Raw genomic sequence first — 24,771 nt, forward strand, 5'->3', positions numbered from 1 at the left:
GTAAAATGTGGAAGACGAACAGACACACGTTTTGGACAAAAGTTTTGAGACACCCACACTAACTTTGGTATATATATATCAACACTTACAATAGTCAAAATTGGCATAAACGCGAACAATATTGATACTACATTCATAAATTAGCATGGGCGGCCAATGACGGCTGGTCCGTTTTGACCGGGTGTAGTATTATTGAAGTATTTTTTGTTTAAAGAAAAAAAAATGTATTACTTTATTTTGAAAAGACTCATGTAAAAAAACTCAATAAAATTTCTACTTCGCATTGATTGTCATTCATCTAGTCTTCTTCAAATTGTATTCTCCTAATTGATCCCATGTGTCCCAATACTTTTGTCCGGACGGACGGCTTTTTTTCCGACAGCATTTTTAAAACCAAAGTCGACCCCAGCCTGCAAATTTTTAAGCCCGCACCGATTCACCAACCTACATATCTATATAGTATTTGTATATAGATATATGTATCATAGGTAGGGGTGTCAAATCTTTCCGATACGCATGCTAGGGCCCGATTTTATTGTTAAAGGGGTGCTAAATGAGGGGAGCCCAACATGCGGAAATGCTACGCGGACGCTCCCGGGGGGAGGGGAAAACCATGTGACGCGCAAATGGTCCTGGCGCTTAAAGGCAACTGGTGGGAGGGAAGCGGCTTTTTTTGGGTCCGTGGGCGCCCCAATTCAGGCGTCGTCCGATTCGAAGACGGGCAAAGCGTTCCCGTCCGCACGCCGTCCCAGCGACTCGGCCGACAGGCTGCGGCCGGACAAGACGCTGCTGAGGCTGGACTGGCGGGCGCCTCGTCGCTGCGTTTCGATTTCCACGCGCACTTCGATGTTGGTGCCGTCCCTGCGCCCGTGAGAGGCCGAGTTTTAAGAGCATACTAAGAGGTGGGTGAGGGCGGTCAGTGGAGGTTACCTGGAAGCGATGTCGTGGACCGGTTGTCGTTCAGGGGGATCCTCGGGTGGAGGCTGGGATGCTTGCGCGGGCAAGGGGGTGCCGGCCTCTTGGGTGCTCACCTCCTGCAGGCTGGTGTCGGTTAGCGCCGGGCCGTTCTGGGCCCGCCAGTGGTCGGCCACTACGTGGGAGAAGAGAAGATCTGGCAAAAAGAGAAAAAGGGATCTTATTTTTGGAGCCTATCCCACCGTGACACGCATAATACTCACAGCTAGCCAAATCCTCCAGCGTGTCCGGGGCGTCGGCGGGCGGTCGACACCAGCCGTTCCTGCACAGCGACATGGGTACCACGCCGTAGACGTACGTCAACATGAGTGGCACGCCCACACCTGCGCACAAAAGCCACGTCATGCCCTTAGAGCCTCCCCCCCCATCCAAGAGCGCCATCTTACCCACGGTGACGGCGGCGATGACGGGCGAGACAAAGACCGACATCATCACGCCGCTGGCCACCGTCAAGTAGTGCTTGCTTCCTGAGATATCGTTTTTCTTACAGCGACCGTGGACCTGCGCGGCCGAGGAAAAGTCAAAGAGTGCGGACCGGGGGTGACGTGGTCTTACCTTGCGGCCCATGTAGATGGGGATGCCCACGATGATGACGGGGATGGCGAGGCCGGCGATGAGGGAGATGACCACGGGGGCGCCTAGCAACATGCCCACCTGCCATAGAACTTTACGTGTCTGCGACCATGGCTTCTTGCCCCAGAAGGTACATCCCGAGGGACTAAAAAGAAAGAAATAAAATAAAAATAAATAAATACAGACATTATATTCATTTTTTTGGTTCCTCCCACAGGTGGATGTTGCCCAGTAGTATTTATTCCTAGCGGCTGGTAACTCCGCCCCTCGGTATGACGGCCACCTTTACCTGAGGTAGTGCACGTCGGTGATCTCCTGCATGCAGAGCCAGCAGAACTGGCAGGCGCACACGGTGCAGTTCATTCGGTTACAGCTGCCGTCGTTGGTCTTCATGATGTAAGCGCCGCAGCGAGGACACGCCTTGATCTCTTCCGCGTCTGCGCTAGCGACAAAAGGCTACTTAGACGTTTTTACTCATTTGGCTTCCTTGCCATTGCGGTTCTAATCTTTCTGATTGTCTCCTCAACCCATCATTCAAGTTTTTGTTAGCGCACTGCACTGCCTGTCCATACCGGTTTCCTACCCTGACCGGACGTTTCGGTGACGGACAATTCGTCAGGTATTCCGTTTTTTTATAGCTCTAAAACAATGTTTATTTGAGCTTTTTTTATATATATATTTTCAGATATTACAAAATTATTTTTGAACTAAAGACAGGAAAAATGTATTAAAAAATGACAATTATGGATTTAAAAAGGGGAAAATCATCAAATGTAGTATTCATCTATACTCTACTACTTTAATTTGATGCTACTTTTTTGGGCCGCACAAAATGATGCGGCGGGCCACATTTGGCCCGCGGGCCGCCACTTTGACACCCTTTGGGCGAAAAATAATTGTTAAGAGGCCTCACCCGCTCCGGGTTCTTCGTTGAAGACGTAAAGCGGCGCGGCGGCGGCGGCGTCGTCGGCGCCCAGCGCGTGTCGCGCCCGCTGTCGGCGCGCCTGGTCGCAGGTCTGGTTGGGGTGCCACAGCTGCCGGCAGTGGTAGCAGAAGTGCGTGCGGCAGCCGGGGCGCCCGCAGCTCAGCTTGGGGCACTCGGCGCATCCGTAGGCGATGACGGCGTAGCCGCAGTCGGGCGCCGGGCACCAGCGGGCGTCGGGGTCGGCGGCCAGGAAGCGCCGCAGGTGGTAGTCCTCAAACTTCTCCAGGAGAGCCGGCTCGTCCAGGATGGCGCGCACGTCCGGGGGGGCCAGGGCCTCGGGGCACTGCGGGCAGGCGATGCCCACGCGGCTCTCAGAGATCTCCAGACGAAGGTAGCGGCGCAGGCAGTCGCCGCAGGTGCGGTGGGGGCACCCCAGGAGGGTCGGGAAGTGCCGTCGCGGTTGGCTCAGCAGGCACAGCGGGCACTCCTCCAGGCGATCGTCCCCGTCGGAGCCCGAGGGGGAGGGGGCCTGGCCCGTGGCGCCCGCCGGGGCCTCCTGGGTCTCCGGGGACTCCGGGGATGGACTATCCGCTCCGGGGGGAATCCGTTCCTCAGTTTGGTCCGTTACAGTCTGATCCTGAGCGGGGAAATGACAAATTTCAACATTATGACCTTTGACCTCTGCCCTTGTTGACATAAAGCAGCAAAAAATATAGAAAATGACACGGCGCTAGTATCATTGCTTGCCGTCAAAAAGATTTTTTCCGCCATCGATATTGACCGAACGCTAACGATAAGACCCGCCTCTGGTTGCTAGGCAACCTCATTAAGGCAAATTAGCATTTCATTAAGTCAACACTCTAATGGATTTGGGCAGCTGAGACGTCCAAAGTTAATCATCGACAGCCCGATGAACACATTTAACAGCGTTCAATTTTGCTATAGCCCTAAAAAATTCTAATCAGATGTGTAGGAAAATTCCGTCAATACAAATTGACTTTTTTTTCTTCAATATCTTGTTTTTAACAAGATGGCAAATTAGAACCACTGAATTAAATTGTGCTCCACAAACCAATACATTGATCCATAATAATTAATTGTTACAACCCTATGACAGATCCCCAGCCCATCTTTAAGGGTGTGCGACTTACCCGTTCGGGTTGTTGGCTGAGGGTGAGGGTGAGGGCCACCTCGTCTTTGGGCGTCTTGGCCTCGGCGGGCTTCTCCGATTTGGGCTTTCGGCTGAAGAAGTTGAGGAAGCCCAGCGGCCCCCCCGCCTGCTGCTTGGGCCTCTTCATGCTCGCCGACTGACGGAACGGCGGCCGGCTGAGCGGGTGGGCGCGACCGGGTGGGGGGTGATGGAGACCAGAGGGAGGAGGCCACCCCTGACGGTGAGGGGGGAGGGCGACCCTAGTGCCACTTCATTCTTCCCACGCTACTTTTTTGGACTGGACTTTGTACGTCTGGGCTACACCGCCTGTGTGAGGACAAAAGTAGTCAAAATTAGCATTAGCATAAACAAAAATCAATGAATTCCAGTCAATTAGTACTTTAACCCATCCATGTGGGAATACTAAAGTAGATTGAAATAGTCATAATGATCATAAATCTGTCAATTTAATTGAAAATACAACTCAAAGTAGTAAAAGGTACATCAATAATTGAAAAAAAAAGGTAATGGGGGACAGTATTTGTGCGCGTATCGGTGCCAGATGGCCACATTGGACACCCAGCCTTCCGGAAAAAAAGGAGAGGACATCCTCCCCTCACCTCTCTCTCTCTCTCCTTCTCTCTCCTCCCTTCTCCTCCCCCCTCACACGCGAGGTGTTTTCTCCCGAAGACAGCTGTTGCCGCGTAAAGAGCAAAAAGCATATGAAAGCTACGCCGCTCAATTTTTTTCCTCTTTTTTTCCACCCGGCTCAAAGCGGGAGAGAAACCCGAGGACGCGGTGGCCAGTGCTGCGGCACCCTCCCTGCACATGCAACCCTCGCCGGACTCCATCCCACAGCAGCAATGCGGCTTTTCACGAGGGTGACCTCAGCAGCATCCTCTCACGCGAGGGTGGGGATGGGATGATTTTTTATAGCCATGCTAACTATTGAGGATGTAGCAATTCCTCATTTTTGGGAGGATGAAATTATGTTCAAAAATCATAATAATGTCAAATAATATTCACGTTTCTACAGCAAAACTTAGGACACATTTGACTTCAATATGACTGTAGCACAAGGTATTTCAATGGCGTCGTTTCATAGTATAACCACAGGAGGGCAGCATTGTAAACGCTACATGATTCGTATAAAATACTTTAAAAATAACCATAAAAAGGGTATATAGATATATATAAAAGTATATGGATAGTATTTAATTCATTGGCTGTCTCTATAGATGATTTTCCTGGCAAATAAAACGTTTTTTTAAAAGAGAATTTGAAAAATTATCATCACCAAATTAAGTCCTTAGCTGCCATTAACATCCAATAATTTTGGCATGGCAGTGAGTGAGTTGAAAACTTCAGAAGGTAGGTAGAAATCACAGAGTAAGTGCTGTGGAAAAAAAAACTTTTACCTAAAAAAAAATAAAAAACAATGATGGCGACCATTTCTACTGGGAGGGGCTGATCACCAGCAGCCCCTCCCAGTACAAATGTGGTGGACGTCCATCATCGTCAATGGCACTGAAGCACGTACTGAAATCAAATTAAATAAAAAGATGCACTGTTGCAGCTGCAGCACATTATTCAATCTAAAACCCCATCACCATCACTACTAAATGATGCATTCTCTCAGAATGACTGGCTTTGAGCACCTTACAATCAAACCCCAGAAGGCAATGTCCTTTTTAAGAAGCGCCAATCGTTTAAAAAAAAAGCAACAAGAGGCGAAGACCACCCCAAAATAAATGTACACAAAGATGCATTACGTAAACGGCTTCCTACCTCGTTGTGAGCGGCGCATTAGACCAATGGCTCCGCCCCTAAAACAGCCGGGGGAAAATCCTCACACGACCCACCGGGTGGACGGCAGGGCGAGCCCCGGCTTCTCTCTCGAGCCAAGCCGCCGTCGAATGCCGTGGAAGCCGGCGTGGAGAAGAGGCCGGCGTCGGGCGAGCGATCGGACGATCGGTGCCGATGAGAGGAGAGCCTTGGCCCGGCGTGCGCTCGCTGACGACGGGCCCGGAGGGCTGGCACACTGCGGTGACATGGACCAATGAGATGACGCAGGAAGACAAGGATTCTCCTATTCATTAAAAAAAAAAATCTAATAAAAAAGGGGCGAATATTATATTGCATGGTGCTTTTTCCCCTAATTACATATTCCCAATGGAAAGGGGATCACACAATTAAATGAGTTCATCGTTGTTATTAACTGACAAGGACGTCAAATCTATTTTGAGTGGGATGGCTGACATTGAATAGATGATGCTTCAGAGCCAATGACGGCAATAGACGTCCACTGCATTTTGGACAAGGAGGAGCTTTTTCTTTCTTCTAGCTAAATATCTACTATTTACATTGTGGGGGGGAAAAATGTGTTCTTTCACGTTAATTTGCTTTAAGAAAGAAGACATGTCATGATTGGATGGTATAGCTATTTAACGAAGGCAGACTCCTCCCCTAGCCTTCAACAGACAGGTCGACACTTACGTACCATCCGGCGAGGGCTGCCATGTGTTTCAAAATAAAAGCCCCAGCTTTAAACATTCAGTTCAATAAGCATACATCGTCCACTTTACTGCTTCACCAATTCACTTAAGAAACACGTCTCAAGATAACATGAAAACATACGCATCTAAATGATGTCACCATCGTGCCGATTTAAAAACAACAAACGAGTTGCCTTTGAATCGCCGTTAAATTGCTGCAGTTTTCTTTCATGTTACAATGAAAACAAAGACCCTTCGCAATAGCCACGTCATGCAACGACGTAAAATGTCAATTTAGCGCGTTGACTTTGTGAATAGCAACGTTTCTATGCCGTCAAAAGGAGCGCAAGAGCGATGCGGTCTTTAAATGTGAAGATCCGCCATCCCCCTCCGCCGGAAGTCTCCTTGTTGTTTCTCGCTGGGAGATCACACAGGCGAATCAGAAAATCAATTAAGTTATGAAAAATACCATTAATTGCCTTTCTTTGTCGCCGCGGCTCGCGAAGAAATGGCGGAGATGCCAAAGTGGCGACATCGCGGCTCATCGGGACTCTTTTAACGGGGTGCGCAGATGTGGTGTGGACGCGGACTACTTTCTCTGCTTAGGTAAGTTAGCATGACAAGTTGACGTGTGCTACCTACCTCCATCCGTGCTTGTTGTGGCTTTTGGCGGAGCTTTGACGTCGATCGCCCGTCATCTTTTCCGCCGATCCTTTTGTGTGGGACTCGCCAGATGGCCGATATGTTAAACAGTGAATACAAATACTAAATTAAAGGCTCTTTTAGCCTTTTCCACCTGCTAGCCGCATGTTCTTTTGTGGACGGCTTGTGATCAAGTGTTCGCTTTCTTTGGATGCGATCGTTTTCTGAAAGGTTCGACACGAATGCATTTCCCTTTTACACAATTGCACTCATAAGGGATAGATAGATCAGGCATCGGCATACAAATAGATCAAGTTAAACGGAAAATAGCTTTCGGGCACTGCAAGTGAATTTGTCATTTTGTCGCATAATTACAACGTCAGCCGGTGTGTCGTATTTCGGAGATTTTCGTTGTGTTCAGGAAACCGACATGTATTAAGTTTATTTTTCAAAAGGCAATACACATATAGTTTTAATTTAAAAAAAAAAACTTATTGAACGGACGAACTAGAGTTGCTTCAAAATAAATAAGTATATGAATATAAATAAAATGACATATTACACTGCTGCTACATTTAAAGAGACCGTTGAGTCATTCTGGTTCCAAAGACTATCCCCATGTGTCAGTGGTTATTTGAATGTTTTGCCTTCCATTTGCAGAATTCTCCCAAAATTGCTTGCAGATGTACGAGCCAATGATTGCGAAAATATGCGCCAAATCGTTGCCACCAAATGAGAGGCAGACCGGAAGATGCCAAGGAAAAAACAGCAGCATCCACAGCCAGTCAAGTGTAAGTACACACTCATTATTTGGAAAATATACAACATGGACCTTTAGAAAGAAATGATTCATAAAGAGGGATTTCCACAATCAAAATATTTAATAAATGGCTAACACGCAATATGCAGTTGATTTGATTTTGTATTACTATTATTCCAGTGGATTCCAAAAGTGTTGTAAGTGGCGGAAACGCGGGAACGCTCACCTTCCACCCGGACTTCCTTCTGGACCGCCGCCTTCAATTGAGCCCTCCGTATTGCAACGGCAAAATTCTTGGCCTGGAAAATTTCTCAGGTTAGTGCTTTTGACATTCTTAGCAAAAAATGAACAAAGGGACGGACACCTCATCGTTCGCTATGACTAAGACATAATGTATGAGGTGGGGGGGGGGGGGGGGGGGGATGACCATTACCACCAAGGACACCATTACGAGGGCAGCACATTCATCATCATCATCATCATGCGCTGTAGCCCGAGCAGCTGCCATTATCATTACCCCATCATCATCATCATTACCATCAACAGGCCTCACAACCATCATCATCATCATCACAGGGCCCTGTAATCATCAGAAAGAGGGGGTGAAGGGTGGTGGGACGGACGAGGGACAGACAAACTGCTTCCTCGCCGACAATACTCACGGCACGTCTTGCGAGGAGAGGACGCCTTTTCGTCGCCGCCTTGTCGTCGGATCTTTTCCGTGGGCGCGTTTCACTCGATGGTGAGAAGCTCTGAAAATGTTGGTAAGAGGAATGACCCAGACGGAATCCATGCCGGGGGGTGCAGTTAGTCAAAAGTTCTATTTTTAGCTAGCCCATGCTAACATTTATTTTGTTGTTGTTGTTTTGCAGAGGTAGCCGCTGAGATCGGTTTCTCCGTGTACCCCCTGTGTGATGAGGACAGCTCCGACCACGGCGGCAGCATGGATAGCGAAACGGAAACCTCCCACGGCAGCACCCCCGACCGCGGGCGCGACGACGAAGGCGGGCCGGGCCGCCCCGAGCCACCCTTCCCGTCTTACCCGCAGTGCCGGGGATGCGGCCGGCTGCGCGCAGAGCCGGCGGCGCTAGATCCGGCCGGCCCCTACTACTGCACGCGCTGCCGCGAGGCCTCGCCGGACGACGAGCCGGCCTTTGGCGGCCCCGGCGGCCCCGGCGGCGACGACGAGGACAAGAACAAGCTGCACTCGTGTCACCTGTGCGGCTTCTCGTCGCGCTACGCCAACCACGTCAAGCGGCACATGAAGACGCACAACGGCGAGAAGCCCTTCAACTGCCCGGTGTGCGCGTACGCCTCGGCGCAGCTGGTCAACCTGCAGCGCCACCTGCGCATCCACACGGGCGAGAAGCCCTACAAGTGCGAGAGTTGCGCCTTTGCCTGCAGCTCCCTGGGCAACCTCAAGAGGCACCAGCGCATGCACGCGCCGGCCGAGGCGCTGGGCGGGCCCGCCCGGGGACCGCCCATCTCGGGACCACGCCCCCACGGGGCGAGTGAGGAAGAAGATGAGGCGGCCAAAGGTAGGATTTGCTCTGGAAACAAAGAAAAGTCAATCTTTGCTAACAAAACATGACTTTGCTTTCAGAGGTGGCGGCGGCCTCGGCTCACCTGACCCTGGCGGCGCAGAATGCCGACTACCTCTCGGCCTTCGAGAGCCTGAAGTCGTCGTCTCCGCCGTCAGCCGTCCGCCGGCCTTCGCTCTACCCCTTCACCTGCCGCTTGTGCGGCGCCCCGTTGGAAGACGAAGACGGCTCGTCGGCGCAGATCTGTGCCAAGTGCACGCTGGAAATGCTGACCAAGGACTCGTCGGCGGGCAGCCCCGCCCCCGTGGGCGGCGGCGGTGGGGGCGGAGGCGACAAGGTGTACACGTGCGCCGCCTGCCCCTTCCTCACGCACTACCCCAACCACTTGGCACGGCACATGAAAACGCACAGCGGCGAGAAGCCCTACAAGTGCCCGCAGTGCGAGTACGCCTCGGCGCACTTTGACAACCTGAAACGGCACCACCGCGTGCACACGGGCGAGAAGCCCTACAAGTGCCACCTGTGCGAGTACGCCTGCGGCAACCTGGCCAACCTCAAGCGCCACCAGCGCGTGCACTCGGGCGCCAAGCCCTTTGTGTGCGCCGTGTGCAACTACAGCTGCAACCAGAGCATGAACCTGAAGCGCCACATGCTGCGCCACACGGGCGAGAAGCCCTACAAGTGCCAGGAGTGCGGCTACACCACCGGACACTGGGACAACTACAAGCGGCACCAGAAGAAGCACGGCCACGCCACAGACGGCTGGGTCAAGGCGCCCGCCGGGACCCGGGACGCTAAAGGCGGAGCCAGGGCGGCCCTGGGCAAGGACGCGCCCGCCTCCGCCTCTGCGGAGATGTCCTACGCGGCGGCCAGAGAGGGGGCTCAGACTTTACAGCACCCCAACTGGAAACTGGAAATGGTCTAAGTCAATTAGCCGATGCTGAAAAATACAAAAAAAAACAGTTTGTCACTCAAAATGGATGACCTGCAGAATTGATTGTTAACCTTAAAATGTTACTTTAAGTTCAGATGGATGGTAAATAACTGTCCTTATTTCAGCCCCATAAATACATGACACCATGTACCTTTTTTTTTTACAATAAACCTTTTAGATATCATCTTTCTGCTATCTTTTTTGGGGTATGGCAGCAAAGCGTTTCTGTAAAAAAAACATGACTACTAAGACAAGAGAGGAAAAAGTATGTGAAGTGATTGACACTGGAAAAGATTCCACACCCCCATTTTTGCGATTCCGGCTCGTGTCACAAACTCTACTACCTTCCAAAAATGTGGAAAAGTTTCCTCCCGAGTTTTTGCATGTGGCGCGTGCCTTTAAAGCGACGGACTCTGAGCCAAGTGCTTCTTACTTGTTGTGAAAAAAAGTAATTTTGGCCATTTTCTTTAATTTAATTGCATTTTTTTTCCCTTGTCCTGGGTGTGTAGATCTTCAATGTATTTGTGCGTGCCGTCTGTTTTCTCACTGTGAAATTAGCCCGTGGTTTACTTGAAAAGGAAAAGGTGGCATTATTAGAACGTTAGCATGTCATGACTTTATTTTTATAATGCTATTACTCCACTACTAGAGGTATGTAAGTTAATATATAAATATATATAAATATACAATTTATATAGCTATGCATACATACACGGGATATAGGCTGATTGTCTGTTTGGTTTGGCCCCTCCCCTTGAGAGTTTGTCCTTGAAGATGGCGAAGAATGACGCTTTTTGTACCACGTTTGTGAACTGGTGTCTGTTTCATCAATGCCTTAAAAAGCAAGACTTTTCAAGCAAATAAAGTTATTTCATGAAATATTTGACCTGCAATGTTATGCTACAGCATTTAAAACTAATTCTACCTTTTTTCAAGATACTTTTTAAGGAAAAAACAAACATTTGAAGCTCTTTAACAGATGAATAACAACATTTATTGTTGGTCCAAGCATGACTGACTATATTGCTTACAATTGAGATGTTTCATTTTAGCTTCCCGAGTTTTTACATTTGTCAAAAATCAAACGGATGAAGGCATAAACCCGTCCCCCCAAAAAAATGGAAAAACAAAGCACTTACTAAGACAAGAATGCTTCTTTGTTCATTTCGTCGCCAGCAATGCATGAACGTTGTTATTTTGCAATTTTTTTTTTGTCCTCCTCTGAGATGATGGCGACAATGGCACAAAAGTCTGTCAACTCAAAAAGAATAAACAATGTAAACACTGATAGGCGGTCGGTCGGCACGTTAGTTTGTATTTGCTGGAGGATAAACAAGCGGCGGCACTACGAGTAAAAGATCCGTGTTAGTAAACGCCAATACTTTGCATACGTAGTATAACATACATACACATATAGATTCATTTTTTTAAAAGTGACGTCGTCATGTTATTCTTGTGCAAAACGCTTTAGTAAACTAGAATTTGGCATTTATGAGAAATCTTGTTTTAAAAAAAATAAAAACAGCCATGGAGTTTCAAAGACGTCGCCCCCAACTTTTTACAGTGTGCAACACGCAAGAGGCTGGATGATTGCTGTAAGAAATGTTATGCTGGTGGATTTAAAAAATAAAAAATAAAAATTAAGGCATCGCGAATAAAAGATGTCGGGTACACCGGCTGCCATTGACAGCGATAGAAGTCCAATAATAAGCATGGCGGACCGCAGAGTATGCTTTGTGGTGTTTAGTCAAAGAAAAATGTAAAATTAGCATGTACCTTCTGTGGTGGCCAGTTAGCATATAAATGTAGCTGCGAGTCACTAACAATTATTTTGGCACGTATGTACATATCTGAACATTCATTTTGTTTCCCCGGGAAAATTCTTAGGCTCTCACTAGTGACTGGTCGCCCGAACGGTCGCGGGAATTGACCGATTTGCAGCATAGCGATGTGAAGTGGGGGGGAAAAAAATCAAACTTTCTGGGCAGGTGGCTACGAACCCCGCTGCGGAGGTGATGACGTTTGGGGGCGGAGCTACAGGTCGTCGTCACCGATGCCCTCGAAAGCGAAGTTGCCGTGGAAATCGCCACCGCCGCCGATGTCGCTGGAGGCGCCGATTCCTCGTAGGGAGACGGAATTTAGCTTGGTCTGTGGGGGGAGGGAGGCGGGGTTAGAAGGACGTCCATCGGATTTGTGCTTTGTGGGACTTACCGACAGTTTGATGATTTGCTCGCGGCCCTGGTCGGGAGAGTCCTGCGTGGAAACGGGAAAGTTCATTAAAAGGTCGGGAAGGGGTCGTGGCAGGGTGGCGCGGACCGGTCCATTTCATACCAGCAGAGGGGGGGATTTCACAGATTGCTGAGAATCGGGGTGCCGAGCGGAGCCGTTGTGGCGCTTTCTAGACATCTGAGCGGGAGGGAAAAGAGCAAGTGAGTTTTAATTGGAAAATAATTGTTTAAAAAGCTGTTAAATGTTAAAAAGTAAGAAACCTTCTTAATGCTGCCGCCCGACTTCTTCACCATTAACTCGTCCACCATCGACTGAAGACAAATACTCATCATGATGGCCTGAAAGGGGGAGTCATGGAAATGAGTGCTTGGCCGGCCGCCATTGACGGCCATGGACGTCCGATCCCACAAGACTGGCAACTCACCTGCTGGCTGGTGATGGTGACCCAGCGCAGGCGGTCCTTGCTCATCAGGTACTCGAAGGCCAGCTCCAGTTTGACGTCAGACTTGGTGGAAGCGCACGGGTTGTTGCTACCGTTGGCTGTCGGGACTTGCTGCAAAACCATGGAAGAAAAATGATACGGACTAAATGAACAAGGCTAATGATGGAGTAGAGGAATTCATGGCGCCGCCAGGGCCCTGTAATGAGCTGAGCTGTCGCGCGTGACAAATTCAATTGCTTGATGAGCTCGGATTGCGTTGATTGGGAGAGCGGGAGGGGAGCGGGATTTGGCTAAAGGACGCAACGTACCGATGACGTGACTCTCCAGCAGCGCATGCGGGTGACCTTGAAGCTTCCCTCCTTCATCTGCTCGTTGGGCAGCTTGACGTGGAAGTTGAGCTCGTTGTTGCCGGCGCCCACGATCACCTGGCAGCCCTTCTCGGGGAAGTCGGTGGCGCACGGCTCAAACTTGATGTAGCCGTAATACTTCAGCGTCTGGCCCAAGTGGATGAACTGAAATGGAAAAAAACATTGGAATAAGTTTGGGCCGGATTGGTGAAAGCATTGTTGGATGCTTACTTCTTTCTTGGAGCCTTTCTCCTGCAAAGAATTGAGCTGCCGGTGCTGGTCTTTGTTGACGAGAACCCAGCCTCGCTCGATGTCGGACACTGTCTGCAAGGATGGAAAGAGCAAAAAATAAAAATAAAAAATATAATATTTGAAATGGTAATTTTTTGGGTGTAAATACACCAGAAACACATTTAGTCTGGTTTAGAAATGGTGAGAGCAGATTCATCCCTCTTTAGTCAAGATCCCATTTCAAAACAGGAAACTCTGTGGGGGGTGTGCATTTTTTCTTACCTCAATTTAATTACATTTGCTGCAGCTTATAGTAATGTGTACCATTTCCCTCACTCACCTGTGCGTAAAGCAAATTCAGTCCAACTCTGTTGTCCATGACGTCTCCGTCGTACACCATGTCCCAGTAGCTGCCCCAAAACAAACATTCCAATGAGTACCTCAGAAAATATCGTCTTTTTCAAATCCCGCTCGCCTCATTTAATACTGGGGCGACTTTTTCGCATTCCATCTCCCCCCCGCCGCTGTCCCACACGCACGGCAAAAGTAGGTCAGGAGGACTTGGATGGCTTCCCTCCAGGCGCAAAAGCGAGTCAACATCAGTCGTAGAGTAAAGCCAGCCAAGGCTCAAATTCCCCAAACTCCCAAGCGGAAAAAAAAACAAACTCCTAAACGGAGAAGCTGGCTTATGAATGAGAAAAGTGGACACTGTACCTTTTCCGTAAGAGGATGTGATAGTCGGAGTTGTGTAGGCTGCTGATGGAGACGTAAGGAAGCTCAAATTCTTGAAGCTTGCGAACAACTAAGAGGAAAAAAAATAAGTATGAGCTTGCTGTGAACACTTTTTGACATCCCGGATGTATCGTCACGTACACGTGAGGCCTCCATCTTCTCCTTCGCGGACGAGAAAGAGGCTAAAGTAGGCCACCAGGTCTTCGGGGAGGTCCAGTTTGCTGGCGACCACCTTACAGAGAAACAAGATTGGAGTCATTTGGAGAAAATCAAAAGGGAATAAATGTAAAAAGAAAGATGGCTTACGTCCAGCACGTCTTCTGTTTGATCGGAGCTGAGAATGTCCACCGTCACTTTCTGACCGTTGGATAGGCTGATGTCTAAAGCCACTTCTGTTGTGGGGATCTGTTGAGTTTCCTGTTAATGACATGGAAGGTGGCAAATTAAAATTAGAGTAAAAAGTGCTGAAATAAATGTTGAAATCCGATTCTCAGTCACTTATTTTCCTAACTATGTCCTTATTTCATATTAACTCATTCAGGCCAATAGTTGGGCATCATTTGCAATATGGATTGCCAAAATTTTTCAGCACTTTTGCACCGCCTGTGACAGTGAAGTGAATATGAATTTTTAAATTTAAAAAAAAGAATGTCTGGCGACCTGCTGTGCTCTTCTCAGGAAGCTGTTGAACAACTCGCTGGCTCCGAGCAGCGGGTCCTGGCGCACTGCGGGAAAAAAAAATACACCATTTCAACCCACGGTAATCATGTATACATACAAGGTGGGGTGCTCATTTTTCTTTCCTAGGCGGATTTGGTGACGCCACTGAAGCAAATAGGAGCTCCCACAACGCCCCCTTGTTCCGCGGCGGCGCTGAGAGGATTAAAAAAAAGAGTCCGGTGGCCAGCTCTGCAAACATGTTTGTGTACGTGCAAGGTTCAGATTAAGGGTAATATGCTTAAAAAGTGCGGGATGAAAGTCCGCTTTGGAGCAAGGTGGGGAACGTGGAAGTGGGGGGGGGGGTGTTTTTATGAGCACAAACAGGATTAAAGCGCTGTTTACTTGTCTAGGCCTAAAATGGCCGCTTCCCAACAAAATACCACTACATTCACATATTGGGACACTTAATGCTGTCAGCAAAAGATCCACTTTCAGTTCCTTTAAAGCAAGGCTGTCAGTCACTTTAACGTCAACTTGATTTCACCATTTTAGGTATAATTTTAACTTTAAAGTAAGAAATCACACACACATACAGACAGATCCAAAACTAACCGGCTTGCATGTACTTCTCCAGCAACTCTCTCCTCTGCTCCACTTCCGCCAAGGTCAGCGTGAAGATCTTCTTTGGGGGGAAGGAGGGCACCACGTTGCCGCCATATTCCTTTTTTATCTGCACGCACAAAAAGGTAATCGGGGGCGCCGCGAGGACGTCCCGTTGCCGGGCAACTGTCAGAAGAGATGACACGGACATGCGCGGACGGAGACGTTTGCTTATTTTAATAAAGAATACATGACTTGTTGGACTACCAACATTGTTATACCGTCCCCTTGTTATGTCTACATGCAGTGCATTATGGGATGGCCATCCCTACTTTGGCCTCACCTGCTCGTGAAGCCCGAGGAGTTGACTGTAACGAACCCGGCAGTGCAGGACGCCATTGACGTGGATGTTGTAGGCCTGCGGGATAGACACATACACAAGTTAACATTAACTCCTCCATTGACGTCAATTGCTGTCGATTACCAAAACAGGTTTTTATCAAGAGGAACAACAAAATTGGACTTTTAAAAAAAAGGAAATGGAACACAGGAAGTTTGACTCCCTGTCCGTCTGTCTATACTAGCGGGGAGGACGACACGTGGCTAATTTTGCGAGGTGAAAGAGTGCGCAGGAGTCATTGCAAGTGGGCAGGAAGGAACAGTGACTTTGCACAAAAGCAGCTGCATTCACCCAACACCACAGAAATCACAGCAAAGTCAAGTATTAGTAATAATAGTGTTTGTTTACCCAACACACACCAGTGCATTGTGGGAATTTTTTGATGACACAATTCTTACTCATTGACATTTTCATGACATCTTAATTACACAAATACTTACTGCAATTATTTATGACTGTTATTTTTTTTCTTCGTCCGACATATGCTCAATTTGAAGAATTGCCATAATTAGATTTGAAATAACATTTTAAAGGGCGTTCCAAAGTGAACCTTGTCGCTATTGTGAAACACCCACATGACAAATTAGTTAAGCAACTTGTTCAAAAGTCCAAAGAGCTCATTGATTAATCGGACAGATTTCCTGAAGCTGGGTCAATATCAATGGCAGTCAATGGAAAAAAATATGTCCTTTATTTTGTAGTGCTATATCGAACTTTTTGGTAGTAGAGCAAAAAATAGCAATTTGGGGATTTTGCAATCAAATTTCACATCTGGAAATAACATTTTAGTACATTACACAATCCTCATTCAAAGACTGTTTTGACTGCAGCCAAATGTGAAGAAATTTATGACAGCGATGCGCTTCTTCACAACAGGATGAAGGCCAGGCAGTTCCCTAGCAACTAAACTTCACATATTTAAGAAACACCGTCACGTCTTTGCTTGGAGATGCGTGGACATCAAGGAGGTATCTGTAAAGCTGAATTTCACAGTAGTATTAGTTTACTTTTGGTCGCTTAATCGTGACTTAATGCTTCCCCCATGAACATAACCCTAAAAATAGCGACTAAAACAAAAGTTTACTATATTCAGCAGGAAAGTGTATTTACACTATGTCCTTGAACGCCTCAGGCGATGTGCTACAGCTGTTTTTCATTTTATTAGGAACCCTGCAATGACCTCATGCTGTTTTTCACCCAAGTTTGAAAGGAATAAGTTCATACATGAAAAATAGAAGAATTTTTCGTACTCACCACATAGGTAGATCCATTTTCCCCCGAACGAACCTCAGTTTCGGGTATGGAAAAATGCATGTTGAGCAGTACCTGAACGCCCCCTCGCTTTACGAGGCTCAAGGCGCCACAGTTGTGATGATAGCAATAACAAAAATTACAAATACACCGTACTGAAAGTAGCTGGCGACAAATGGGTTGCGTGAGGCATCCACACGGTTCTTTCACGGCTTGCTCGGTCCGTTAGCGCCGTGTCAGGCAGAAGGAGAGCCGAGTTAGCATCCACCTCCGGTAAAGCTAGCTTCCACATAAAAAAAGGAAAACTTCTCCCACGTCGGTCATAAACTTTTCAAACTACGAAAGCAGCCATGTCGCGACTGTGGAGTAATTCCATTAAAAACGGGAATGTGGTTAAATAGCCTTTCTTCATTAAATTGTGAGAGTTTCTTGAGCTAAAACGAGTTTAAAATGCTAAATAGAGATCCCGCTCACTTTCGCCAAACAGATGTCATTAACTGGATGGGAGATGCAGCTGGTTGCTGCAGATTCGATGGAAAGAACCATTTGCTCTGCGTGAGGGGGTTTATTTTTCTATGTTTTTAGTTCGAGTAGCTCTCTCGCCCTCTATAATGAACAAATTAACATTTATCATGTATATTAAAACGAATATAAATCCACAGAAAAATAACTTGTGTCTAAAAAAGTGTCATTTTATCAATACAAACATTGTTTAGTGTACGTAAGCACACATTGGAACTGTTCTGACATATACCATTTTCTTTACATTCGGGGGAGGTTTAACCAATACCGTTTAAGATAACGGCGTGTTTACTTTGAGTTTGGACACCCACATTAAACATAACTTCTCTATATGACATATTAAACTTATGAATTCTATCATGTTAGTTAATGAAAAGAACATTATCAACACGTACCCAATTGCGCTCCTTTCATTTGGTGCGACCCAAAGTGACAGCGGGAAAAGGCGTCACAGAGGTGTACTGTAGAAAAAAACATTTAAGTGGTTTAGTATTATTATTGTTTTCTGTTATGTGAAATATCTTGTAATTATACACTTTTACATCAATGATACATTTACAAAAAAATGCCAAGTAAAACAAACGTTTGGGAAGGGCTTCCGGTCGCATGTCCGCTATCCTAAGGTCATGTGACTACAGTTGGAAAACATGAAAACAGGGCATGTCCCACTGACGCATCTATTTCTTGTTTTCATCCTATATTTGTTCATTTACCCCAGCAACCAACAAAACGAACCGCAGGTACCATTCAGAATCGCTACATTTTTTATTTGCTATTATTATATGACGCAATAGTCACTATGAAGCAGTAATTACGCATTCGTTACTACTATACTGAGTTTTCCATTGTGTTAATAACGCATCAGAGACAATCAGTAGCTTATTTTCGTAGTAATTATACTTTGTGTTCACAGATATGTAAAAGGTGTAGCGGGATTTTGCAAAATGACTCATTTGTGGGTCAGTTTTGCTTTTCATTCGCTGGTCGTATTGCGGGACGCTGCTGCCTTCAAAATGAAACGAGGGACCCTCAACGCATCACTGGGTATACTTTGTGTACATTTGATGTTTTTGCTAGCTAGTAATCAATTATACGCAAGTTATGTGAAATACAAAGTAGTAATAACATTCATAATTTGCTGTATTTGTGTGTCTTTTAGGCTGGACTTGTCTAACTGTTCCTTAACTCACATTGACAATCTTCAAGATGCATCTGGTGCTTCAATAATGTATTAATTATTCACATTTTATTCCCATTTAACACTTTGTCATTCATTGCTTTAATATGATTGAATTTGTCAAACTATTTTTGTGCAGCGACCTGTCGTTGAACCCCATCATCAACATGAGCGACTCGCTATTTGAAGGATTTCGCAACTTGAGTTATTTGTAAGCACTGCGTTGGGAATTATCAAAGTCATATGTGTATTTTCACTTTTTAAACATATATATTTTAGGATTTTACCTGCAGACATGGCATGTCCTGGTGGGAATTCTTCCTGGGATAAGGTGGAGATAAGTGAAGGACAGCGCTTTTGTGAAGGCCAGAGGAGCATGTGTAATCAGCCTGGGAAGATGTGTAAGTTTACCAAATACAAATGATTATTTTTAAATACAATAATCAATAGATATATCATTTCACAGCTGTTAACTGTCCCGAGTACTCCCGGTGTGGTCCCTATGGGCCGGGCTTCTTCGAATGCAACTGCGGCGACAACTATCACGGTTACAAGTGTTTGCGAGAGGTACGTTACTTCTTAATTTTTCAAATTTATGTTTTGTTTTTACATTGTTGTTGAATTTGGTCTTCGACAGGGGGAGTTTCCATTTTTTCAGGTGTTCGGGTCTCTGGGAGCGTCCACATTTGTGCTTTCTTTATTGCTGTGGGTCACCCAGAGGAGAAAAGCAAAGTCTCCCTAGTGTGTAGTTTTTAAAAAAAAAAGTGGATTTATCTACTGTCAGCTAAAAGGGAATGAATATTTTTCTTTTAAAAGTGTTTTACTTGTAAATTGTATTTATTTGGACGTCTGCCACCGTCAATGGAAGCCAAGGAGTTAAATCGGAGGCATAAATGCACTGTATTGTAAAGCTGTTTGGCAAACACTAACGTTGTTGTATTGCATGCGTCATTAAAATGTTTTTTAAAGCCCCTGTTTGGTTCCAATAGTGTCCACAGGAGGGCGCAAAGGTACTACTTTTCTATTAAGCATTTCAGGCAAAGTAAATAAAAACCTGAAAATGGTAACACAACTATAAAAATATACTAGGTTTAAAACAAACTGCTTTCAATAGACATTTATACATATATAATTTAAACCCCATGCGCGAACCCACTTAAATGAAAAAGTATCATTGTGAATACGTGTATATACATACTCCTCTTTATTGCATGGTCACAGCACTCGATCCGGGTTACTGGTCGACGCTTTTAACGCGCAGCACCACGGGCACCGACGTACACGGGATCATCCCCAGCTCGGTGATGACGGCGTCCACAAAGTCGGGCGGCGTCACGTCGTACACCAGGTTGAGCAGCCCCAGCGAGCGGACCTCCTGCCACGACGCTAGCTGCGTCTTGCCCTTTCGCGTCACGATCAGGTCGTCGGGATCGTCTGAAAAAGTAACAGTTAGGCCGAGGGATCCTCTTGGGGCGGACGCCATTTTCCTCACCGAGCTCATTGGACACAAAGGAGTCGGTCTGCACCCTCTCGCAGAACTTGTAGGTTTCGCAACACACCAGCACGGGCACATTAAAGGCTTTGGCCGCCAGGGCCACTTGGGAAGTTCCCACGCGGGACATCATGTAGCCGTTAGCAAGTAGCGCGTGGGCGCCCAACAGCACCTTAGACACCTCTGGAAGGATGTAGGAGACGACGGTGATGAGGACATAAGTGCAGCGGATTCCCCGCCGGACCAGACGCCGGAGGGTCTCGCGGCCCTCCAGCCTGGGCCTGCTGTCCACCACGATGACGCGGAACTCCCTCCCCTTGGCGAAGGCTTCGCAAAGGATGTTGTTGACTAGCGATGAGCTGGTGCGGACAGGTCAAGAGTTAAGCGTGAGAGCGGGGAACGCCCCCAGCGGTAACGCCGCCTCACCATCCGTAGACCAGAATGACGTCACCGTCGCTGATCTTCTCGAAAGCGATTTCCGCCACGGCTTTGCCCGCCAGGACGATTTTTTCGTCGATGTAGCCGTCGATGCATCGGAGAAGTTTGCTTTTTGCCTGAGAAGAATTTTTAAGGGCTTGTTAATGTTTTTAAAAAATTAAATGAGATAAATTTTACCTCATCTTCTTTGCAGTGACTTGGGATGTTGGAAATCTCCTTTTTGATGTATTTGATGGCGTTACCCATACTGGCTGACAGAGGGCGACATTGTATCAAAAAGCTGTAGAAGGAAAAAATAAAGTAAAATTAAAACAAATAACGCTACATTTTGCTAGGAATTGGTTCATTTGAAAACTAATATCATATTTTTTATTAAAGTCTATGTAGCTCCCAAATAAAATTATATTTAAAAAAACTTGTTTTTGACTAAGTAGACTTGATTAGGCTAATTAAGTACTAGTAGATGTTTATTACCTTATGTAAGGTTTCAATTTGTTGACCAAGTCTCTTGCCAGTTCCTCATTTGGCGGCGTGCTGTAGTCTCTTATCACCTGATGGCAAAAACGCATACTTTCACTTATAGCCGTTGGACATCTATTCCCGTCAATGGCAGCCAAACCTGCTTGAAGGCGTGCAGCAGGGCCACGGAGCGCGCGTTGGATCCCGCCACGATGCCTTGCGAATACTGGAGGCCGAGGCGAACGATGGCAGGGTGGATGACTGATGATGGGATGCTAATGGAGTGGGGGAAAAAAATTAAATGTATTCAAAATGGACTGCTTGAAAATAGAAAATCTTACCTGACTTGCTGCGTGAGAGGGGCTTTCCGACTATACTGGTGCAGATGTGAAAAAAGGCTGACTTTGTAGCCGTAGTCTGATCGAAGTGGAATCTGGAAGTATACGTTGTGTTCTTTAATTTATCACTATCAGCTCAAGCACAAATAAAAGAATAGCAAAACACTGCAAATCCACCTGAAGAAAAATTTCCACAAAAGCAACACAGCAAAAGGCTTCAAATTCGAAGCCTTTTTATGGTACCTTTAGTGATGAATGGTGCTCTTTTGTCTGAAACAAATGGCACCGTCACATGCAAAGCACATGCTATTATGGAAAATTAATTTAATGGCCAAAAGTATACACGAAAAACCATTTTGGTGAACTGAGTAATTAAATACATCAACTTTTTGATGCGAGCTGTGCTTTGCTAGTTCTCTTTAGCTGCTATGCTAGCCGCGACCTACCTTCTGTCTTTCCAACTTCTTGGCTAGCTTCTTGTTCACATCTGGGTCGTCCACTTGGACGTGCTCAGGAAGACGCTTGACCACTGCGGAGGAAAAAAACACAGCAGTGAGCATGGAAATGCCACGAAAGCCGGCTTCCCCCATGCGACTTACCGGGTTGGAGCTCGCTAGGTGGTACTTTAGCTTTGGCGGTGATGGCGGCCTGCTGCTGGCTGCCGTCTCGCTTTTTGCTCTGTTTGGTCCTGTCCGAGTCGTGCCGGGGTCTTCTCTCAGTTTTGACCTCCATCTTGTTCTTAGCCGCTTTGTCCGACGCTATGCTAACGTCGGCGCAAGGCACGGTGGAAGGCGCTGAAATGTCCATGTGTAAAATAAGTACTAGGCAGAAAATAATATTAATAATAAGAAAGGTCACGTACCTTTTTGGGGAGGTGGCGCGGCGGGGGACATGTCAGTTTTCGGGGCGTCATCTTTTTTGTCTTTGCTTTTCTTCTGCTGCTTCTTTTCTTTCCTTAATCGCTGTTTCTCCTCTTTTGTCAGCTCTCGGCCTTCGTTCTGTCCGTCAAATGACACGGCATAAATGAATACATTTGTTTAACATGAACAAAAAACTAATTGAATCACCTTTGTCCGCTCTATTTCTGCTTTCTTGTCATTTTCTTCAGCAATTGTATCTAAAGAAGATACAGAAAAATGTCTTACGTCTGTCTCTTTAAGAGTAGGTTGTACATTTGACGAAAAAAGATCTGAGGGTGAAATTGGCGCCACTATTCGTCAGATCTTTCCGAACATTTGTTCATTCGCCTTTTCCCAGTTCAAAAGGATTTGACAACTAGCGGCGTTAATGACAGCCAACGAGTTAAATAACGACATTTTGTCAAAGAACTAACATTGACATTACTCGTATGTTGTGGAAGAAAAGGAATACCACAAACAGAATGATGCAATGATGCTGTCAAACCAAAGAAACCCCATCATTAGCATTAGCTTTTCGGCTATCTTAGGAAAAATAACACAATTACGAGTGAGATAATGGGGTTTATAAACACTAGTTATGAAGTCTATGGTAGTTTTCGTCCCCTCACTTGTTTGCAAACAACAAAACCACGCGGAAAAAGTCCGAAAAGGCACAGTTTACACTCGCTTCGTACACACCTGATGTTACGCTGTCAGCCATCGTCCAGGATGTGACGTTTCCTGGTGTAACCGCAAAACTTCACCCCTAACCCGTGTGACGCGCCCTCTAGTGGAGACAAACTTGATTTTAACCATTCCACGGATACAGTGTATATTAACGAAAATGACATTTTCTTTTTCAATTAAACAAGCCATTGAGTTCTTTGGTGAAAAAACAACACTTTAATATATATGTAATTTCCTTATGTGTTTTTAACATGTATATAGCATGATATAATCTTCATATAAAGTAAAAAAATGTGTGTGCTTGGGGGTTATTGTGGGTATATTGTGCTATATTCAAACCTATAGGTTTTTGGAAAAATAATTCAAAGTGTATTATTTTTACAGCCATAAAATTGTCACTAAAATGAAATATATTGTCATATCATTTTTTTATCACCTCTTATAGGAAAAAATGTGCGCTTTGTGCAATAAATCCTTCAACACTTGTGTTCCTTTATTGGTTTATTGACAACCCTTTATTAACATGCACATCCACATACATAAATATTGAAAAAAAAAGATGAAATCTCCGACCACCGCTGACTGAATTCACGACGCAGTAGCTGGTTGAAGGGGACCAAACCTCACAGAATCACCTGACTTGGTTCCGTTTGACCAGCCACGGCAAGGTGTTGCATCAGCTGAGTCAAAAAAGATGGAGAAAAACCTAGAGAAATAAAAAAAAAAACATAGACACGTTTCAAAATGGACGTCCCCAATCCACAAAACGAAGCATCAATCCCTATTTTTAGATCTTTGCTTAGTCCCAAAGTAGTTGACATCCCGAAGGCCCCTTTCGGGCGGCTATAAAGGGGGCGACAGCTGCGCCCCGTCAATCCTCGGGCCTTTTTCTAAAAGTGGCGGCCTTCCTTTCACCTGTTCGTCCCGACACGAGCCCCCATTTTTTTCTTTCCTTTGGAGATGGAGTCCAACTTGGAACCACACACTTCCTTACATTCCATAAGTGGCTGTATGAATATGGGGATATAAGGAAGCATGTTCTCCCAAGAGGCAATGGTCGCCGGATCCTGCGTGGGATGGAAAGTGTGTTTTTTTTTCCCAGGAGAAGAAGAAGAAAGATGACAAAAAAGATGGATTGGACAAATAATTGGTGGTCCTTTTGTCCAAGATGTGGACATTAGCTAAAACTAGTTAGCTCAGCTTTTGGTAAAGTTCTTTGCAGTTAATTACTGAAATTTAGATTGAAACACAAAATGGCGGCCATACATGTCCAGTTTCCTAGTTTCTCTTTTTCACATAAATAATGGATATCTACATATTTATTTTTACTTATTTTTTTAAAGATTGATTATTAAAAATATTTCTAATATTCCCTTATTTCTATCACATAAAGAATCTCTTTATACTTGTATAATGAGCATACAAGCATTTTAGCATGTCCAATAAGTTTAAGCTAGCAAAAACTGGATTACTAACCTTTTCTTTAGCTTTGGGATGAGAGCAAATGGTCACTTGTCATTGAATTTAACCATAGCGCAGGCTAAACGACACGACAAACACTCGTTCCCATCATGGACGCCTCAAAAGAAATAAGAAAGAAATCAAAAGAGCAAAAAGAAAACGTTGTAGTCGGTCCTGGTCGGGCCGCGTTGTGAGAGTGGCGGGCCCGTCCGCTCTGCCTTTTCTACACGCGGGAGGCCAGTCGAGCCGCCCCCAGGAGTCCGGAGCGGCCCCCCACCTGTCGGTGTCCTTTAGGCCTCTCCTTCGCGCCCGCCGTCCGACCCAATCGGGGGGCCGGACTCTGGCGAGCCGGCCTGTGAAATCACAGCTCTCAGCTGTCGGCGCCGGGCTCGAGACACCCAACACCCGGAG

At 46.2% G+C, this 24,771-nt stretch overlaps 5 protein-coding genes across 14 annotated transcripts; 2 read left to right on the forward strand and 3 right to left on the reverse strand.

The window, feature by feature from the left end:
- Positions 1-181: 181 nt before the first annotated feature.
- LOC144208452 (E3 ubiquitin-protein ligase RNF19B) lies at positions 182-7,120 on the reverse strand. Of its 4 annotated transcripts, none has more exons than XM_077734336.1 (10): positions 6,761-7,120; positions 5,412-5,664; positions 3,625-3,950; positions 2,462-3,110; positions 1,838-1,985; positions 1,531-1,693; positions 1,362-1,476; positions 1,179-1,298; positions 931-1,111; positions 182-861 (listed from the first exon to the last, which is right to left on the reverse strand). In XM_077734336.1, exons 3-10 carry the CDS (start codon positions 3,769-3,771, stop codon positions 696-698), a joined length of 1,689 nt encoding a protein of 562 aa, XP_077590462.1. In that variant the 5' UTR covers positions 3,772-3,950; positions 5,412-5,664; positions 6,761-7,120; the 3' UTR covers positions 182-695. The 4 variants fall into 4 exon arrangements, with proteins under 4 accessions (XP_077590462.1, XP_077590443.1, XP_077590435.1 ...); XM_077734317.1 differs by having other exon boundaries at positions 5,412-5,712; XM_077734309.1 differs by lacking the exon at positions 6,761-7,120 and adding an exon at positions 6,124-6,245 and having other exon boundaries at positions 5,412-5,712.
- On the forward strand, positions 6,576-10,874 carry znf513a (zinc finger protein 513a). Of its 5 annotated transcripts, none has more exons than XM_077734261.1 (5): positions 6,576-6,724; positions 7,421-7,551; positions 7,701-7,835; positions 8,393-9,058; positions 9,124-10,874. In XM_077734261.1, the coding sequence occupies exons 2-5, from the start codon at positions 7,512-7,514 to the stop codon at positions 9,984-9,986; spliced, it is 1,704 nt and encodes a 567-aa protein (XP_077590387.1). In that variant the 5' UTR covers positions 6,576-6,724; positions 7,421-7,511; the 3' UTR covers positions 9,987-10,874. The 5 variants fall into 5 exon arrangements, with proteins under 5 accessions (XP_077590387.1, XP_077590404.1, XP_077590395.1 ...); XM_077734278.1 differs by having other exon boundaries at positions 6,577-6,724; positions 7,444-7,551; XM_077734269.1 differs by lacking the exon at positions 6,576-6,724 and adding an exon at positions 6,761-6,991.
- A 92-nt stretch (positions 10,875-10,966) lies between these two features.
- Positions 10,967-17,913, reverse strand: snx17 (sorting nexin 17). Of its 2 annotated transcripts, none has more exons than XM_077734370.1 (15): positions 16,891-17,913; positions 15,580-15,654; positions 15,249-15,366; positions 14,637-14,701; positions 14,283-14,393; positions 14,118-14,208; positions 13,959-14,046; positions 13,585-13,654; positions 13,245-13,337; positions 12,975-13,178; positions 12,649-12,777; positions 12,485-12,562; positions 12,327-12,401; positions 12,207-12,248; positions 10,967-12,143 (listed from the first exon to the last, which is right to left on the reverse strand). In XM_077734370.1, the coding sequence occupies exons 1-15, from the start codon at positions 16,948-16,950 to the stop codon at positions 12,030-12,032; spliced, it is 1,413 nt and encodes a 470-aa protein (XP_077590496.1). In that variant the 5' UTR covers positions 16,951-17,913; the 3' UTR covers positions 10,967-12,029. The 2 variants fall into 2 exon arrangements, with proteins under 2 accessions (XP_077590496.1, XP_077590505.1); XM_077734379.1 differs by having other exon boundaries at positions 17,805-17,888.
- On the forward strand, positions 17,884-19,557 carry atraid (all-trans retinoic acid-induced differentiation factor). The gene is made up of 7 exons (XM_077734389.1): positions 17,884-18,149; positions 18,323-18,453; positions 18,569-18,637; positions 18,726-18,797; positions 18,866-18,987; positions 19,053-19,153; positions 19,224-19,557. The coding sequence occupies exons 1-7, from the start codon at positions 18,057-18,059 to the stop codon at positions 19,326-19,328; spliced, it is 693 nt and encodes a 230-aa protein (XP_077590515.1). The 5' UTR covers positions 17,884-18,056; the 3' UTR covers positions 19,329-19,557.
- On the reverse strand, positions 18,817-23,027 carry eif2b4 (eukaryotic translation initiation factor 2B, subunit 4 delta). 2 transcript variants are annotated; one of them, XM_077734349.1, is made up of 13 exons: positions 22,912-23,027; positions 22,381-22,430; positions 22,176-22,311; positions 21,913-22,107; positions 21,760-21,842; positions 21,317-21,408; positions 21,136-21,250; positions 20,991-21,067; positions 20,694-20,796; positions 20,505-20,632; positions 20,079-20,437; positions 19,781-20,020; positions 18,817-18,975 (listed from the first exon to the last, which is right to left on the reverse strand). In XM_077734349.1, the coding sequence occupies exons 1-12, from the start codon at positions 22,931-22,933 to the stop codon at positions 19,821-19,823; spliced, it is 1,560 nt and encodes a 519-aa protein (XP_077590475.1). In that variant the 5' UTR covers positions 22,934-23,027; the 3' UTR covers positions 18,817-18,975; positions 19,781-19,820. The 2 variants fall into 2 exon arrangements, with proteins under 2 accessions (XP_077590475.1, XP_077590483.1); XM_077734357.1 differs by having other exon boundaries at positions 18,870-18,975; positions 19,785-20,020.
- Positions 23,028-24,771: the final 1,744 nt, after the last annotated feature.

This window comes from Stigmatopora nigra, chromosome 2, assembly GCF_051989575.1.
Source record: "Stigmatopora nigra isolate UIUO_SnigA chromosome 2, RoL_Snig_1.1, whole genome shotgun sequence".
Taxonomy (NCBI): Eukaryota; Metazoa; Chordata; class Actinopteri; order Syngnathiformes; family Syngnathidae; genus Stigmatopora; species Stigmatopora nigra.

What these genes read in the sequence shown, in the direction of transcription:
- LOC144208452 (XM_077734336.1), bottom strand. Translation starts at nt 3,771, where the DNA reads ATGAAGAGGCCCAAGCAGCAGGCGGGGGGGCCGCTGGGCTTCCTCAAC. An exon ending in TCAGCCAACAACCCGAACGG is followed by an intron (nt 3,111 to 3,624) that starts GTAAGTCGCACA and finishes TTCCCCGCTCAG; the next exon opens with GATCAGACTGTAACGGACCA. An exon ending in CAACGAAGAACCCGGAGCGG is followed by an intron (nt 1,986 to 2,461) that starts GTGAGGCCTCTT and finishes TCGCTAGCGCAG; the next exon opens with ACGCGGAAGAGATCAAGGCG.
- znf513a (XM_077734261.1), top strand. Translation starts at nt 7,512, where the DNA reads ATGCCAAGGAAAAAACAGCAGCATCCACAGCCAGTCAAGT. An exon ending in GCATCCACAGCCAGTCAAGT is followed by an intron (nt 7,552 to 7,700) that starts GTAAGTACACAC and finishes CTATTATTCCAG; the next exon opens with TGGATTCCAAAAGTGTTGTA. An exon ending in AGAAGATGAGGCGGCCAAAG is followed by an intron (nt 9,059 to 9,123) that starts GTAGGATTTGCT and finishes CTTTGCTTTCAG; the next exon opens with AGGTGGCGGCGGCCTCGGCT.
- snx17 (XM_077734370.1), bottom strand. Translation starts at nt 16,950, where the DNA reads ATGCATTTTTCCATACCCGAAACTGAGGTTCGTTCGGGGGAAAATGGA. An exon ending in AAACAGAAGACGTGCTGGAC is followed by an intron (nt 14,209 to 14,282) that starts GTAAGCCATCTT and finishes TTTCTCTGTAAG; the next exon opens with GTGGTCGCCAGCAAACTGGA. An exon ending in AGAAGATGGAGGCCTCACGT is followed by an intron (nt 14,047 to 14,117) that starts GTACGTGACGAT and finishes TTTTCCTCTTAG; the next exon opens with TTGTTCGCAAGCTTCAAGAA.
- atraid (XM_077734389.1), top strand. Translation starts at nt 18,057, where the DNA reads ATGAAAACAGGGCATGTCCCACTGACGCATCTATTTCTTGTTTTCATC. An exon ending in TTTCGCAACTTGAGTTATTT is followed by an intron (nt 18,798 to 18,865) that starts GTAAGCACTGCG and finishes TATATATTTTAG; the next exon opens with GATTTTACCTGCAGACATGG. An exon ending in TAATCAGCCTGGGAAGATGT is followed by an intron (nt 18,988 to 19,052) that starts GTAAGTTTACCA and finishes ATCATTTCACAG; the next exon opens with CTGTTAACTGTCCCGAGTAC.
- eif2b4 (XM_077734349.1), bottom strand. Translation starts at nt 22,933, where the DNA reads ATGGCTGACAGCGTAACATCAG. An exon ending in GGCTGACAGCGTAACATCAG is followed by an intron (nt 22,431 to 22,911) that starts GTGTGTACGAAG and finishes TATCTTCTTTAG; the next exon opens with ATACAATTGCTGAAGAAAAT. An exon ending in GTCATTCTGGTCTACGGATG is followed by an intron (nt 20,438 to 20,504) that starts GTGAGGCGGCGT and finishes TGTCCGCACCAG; the next exon opens with CTCATCGCTAGTCAACAACA.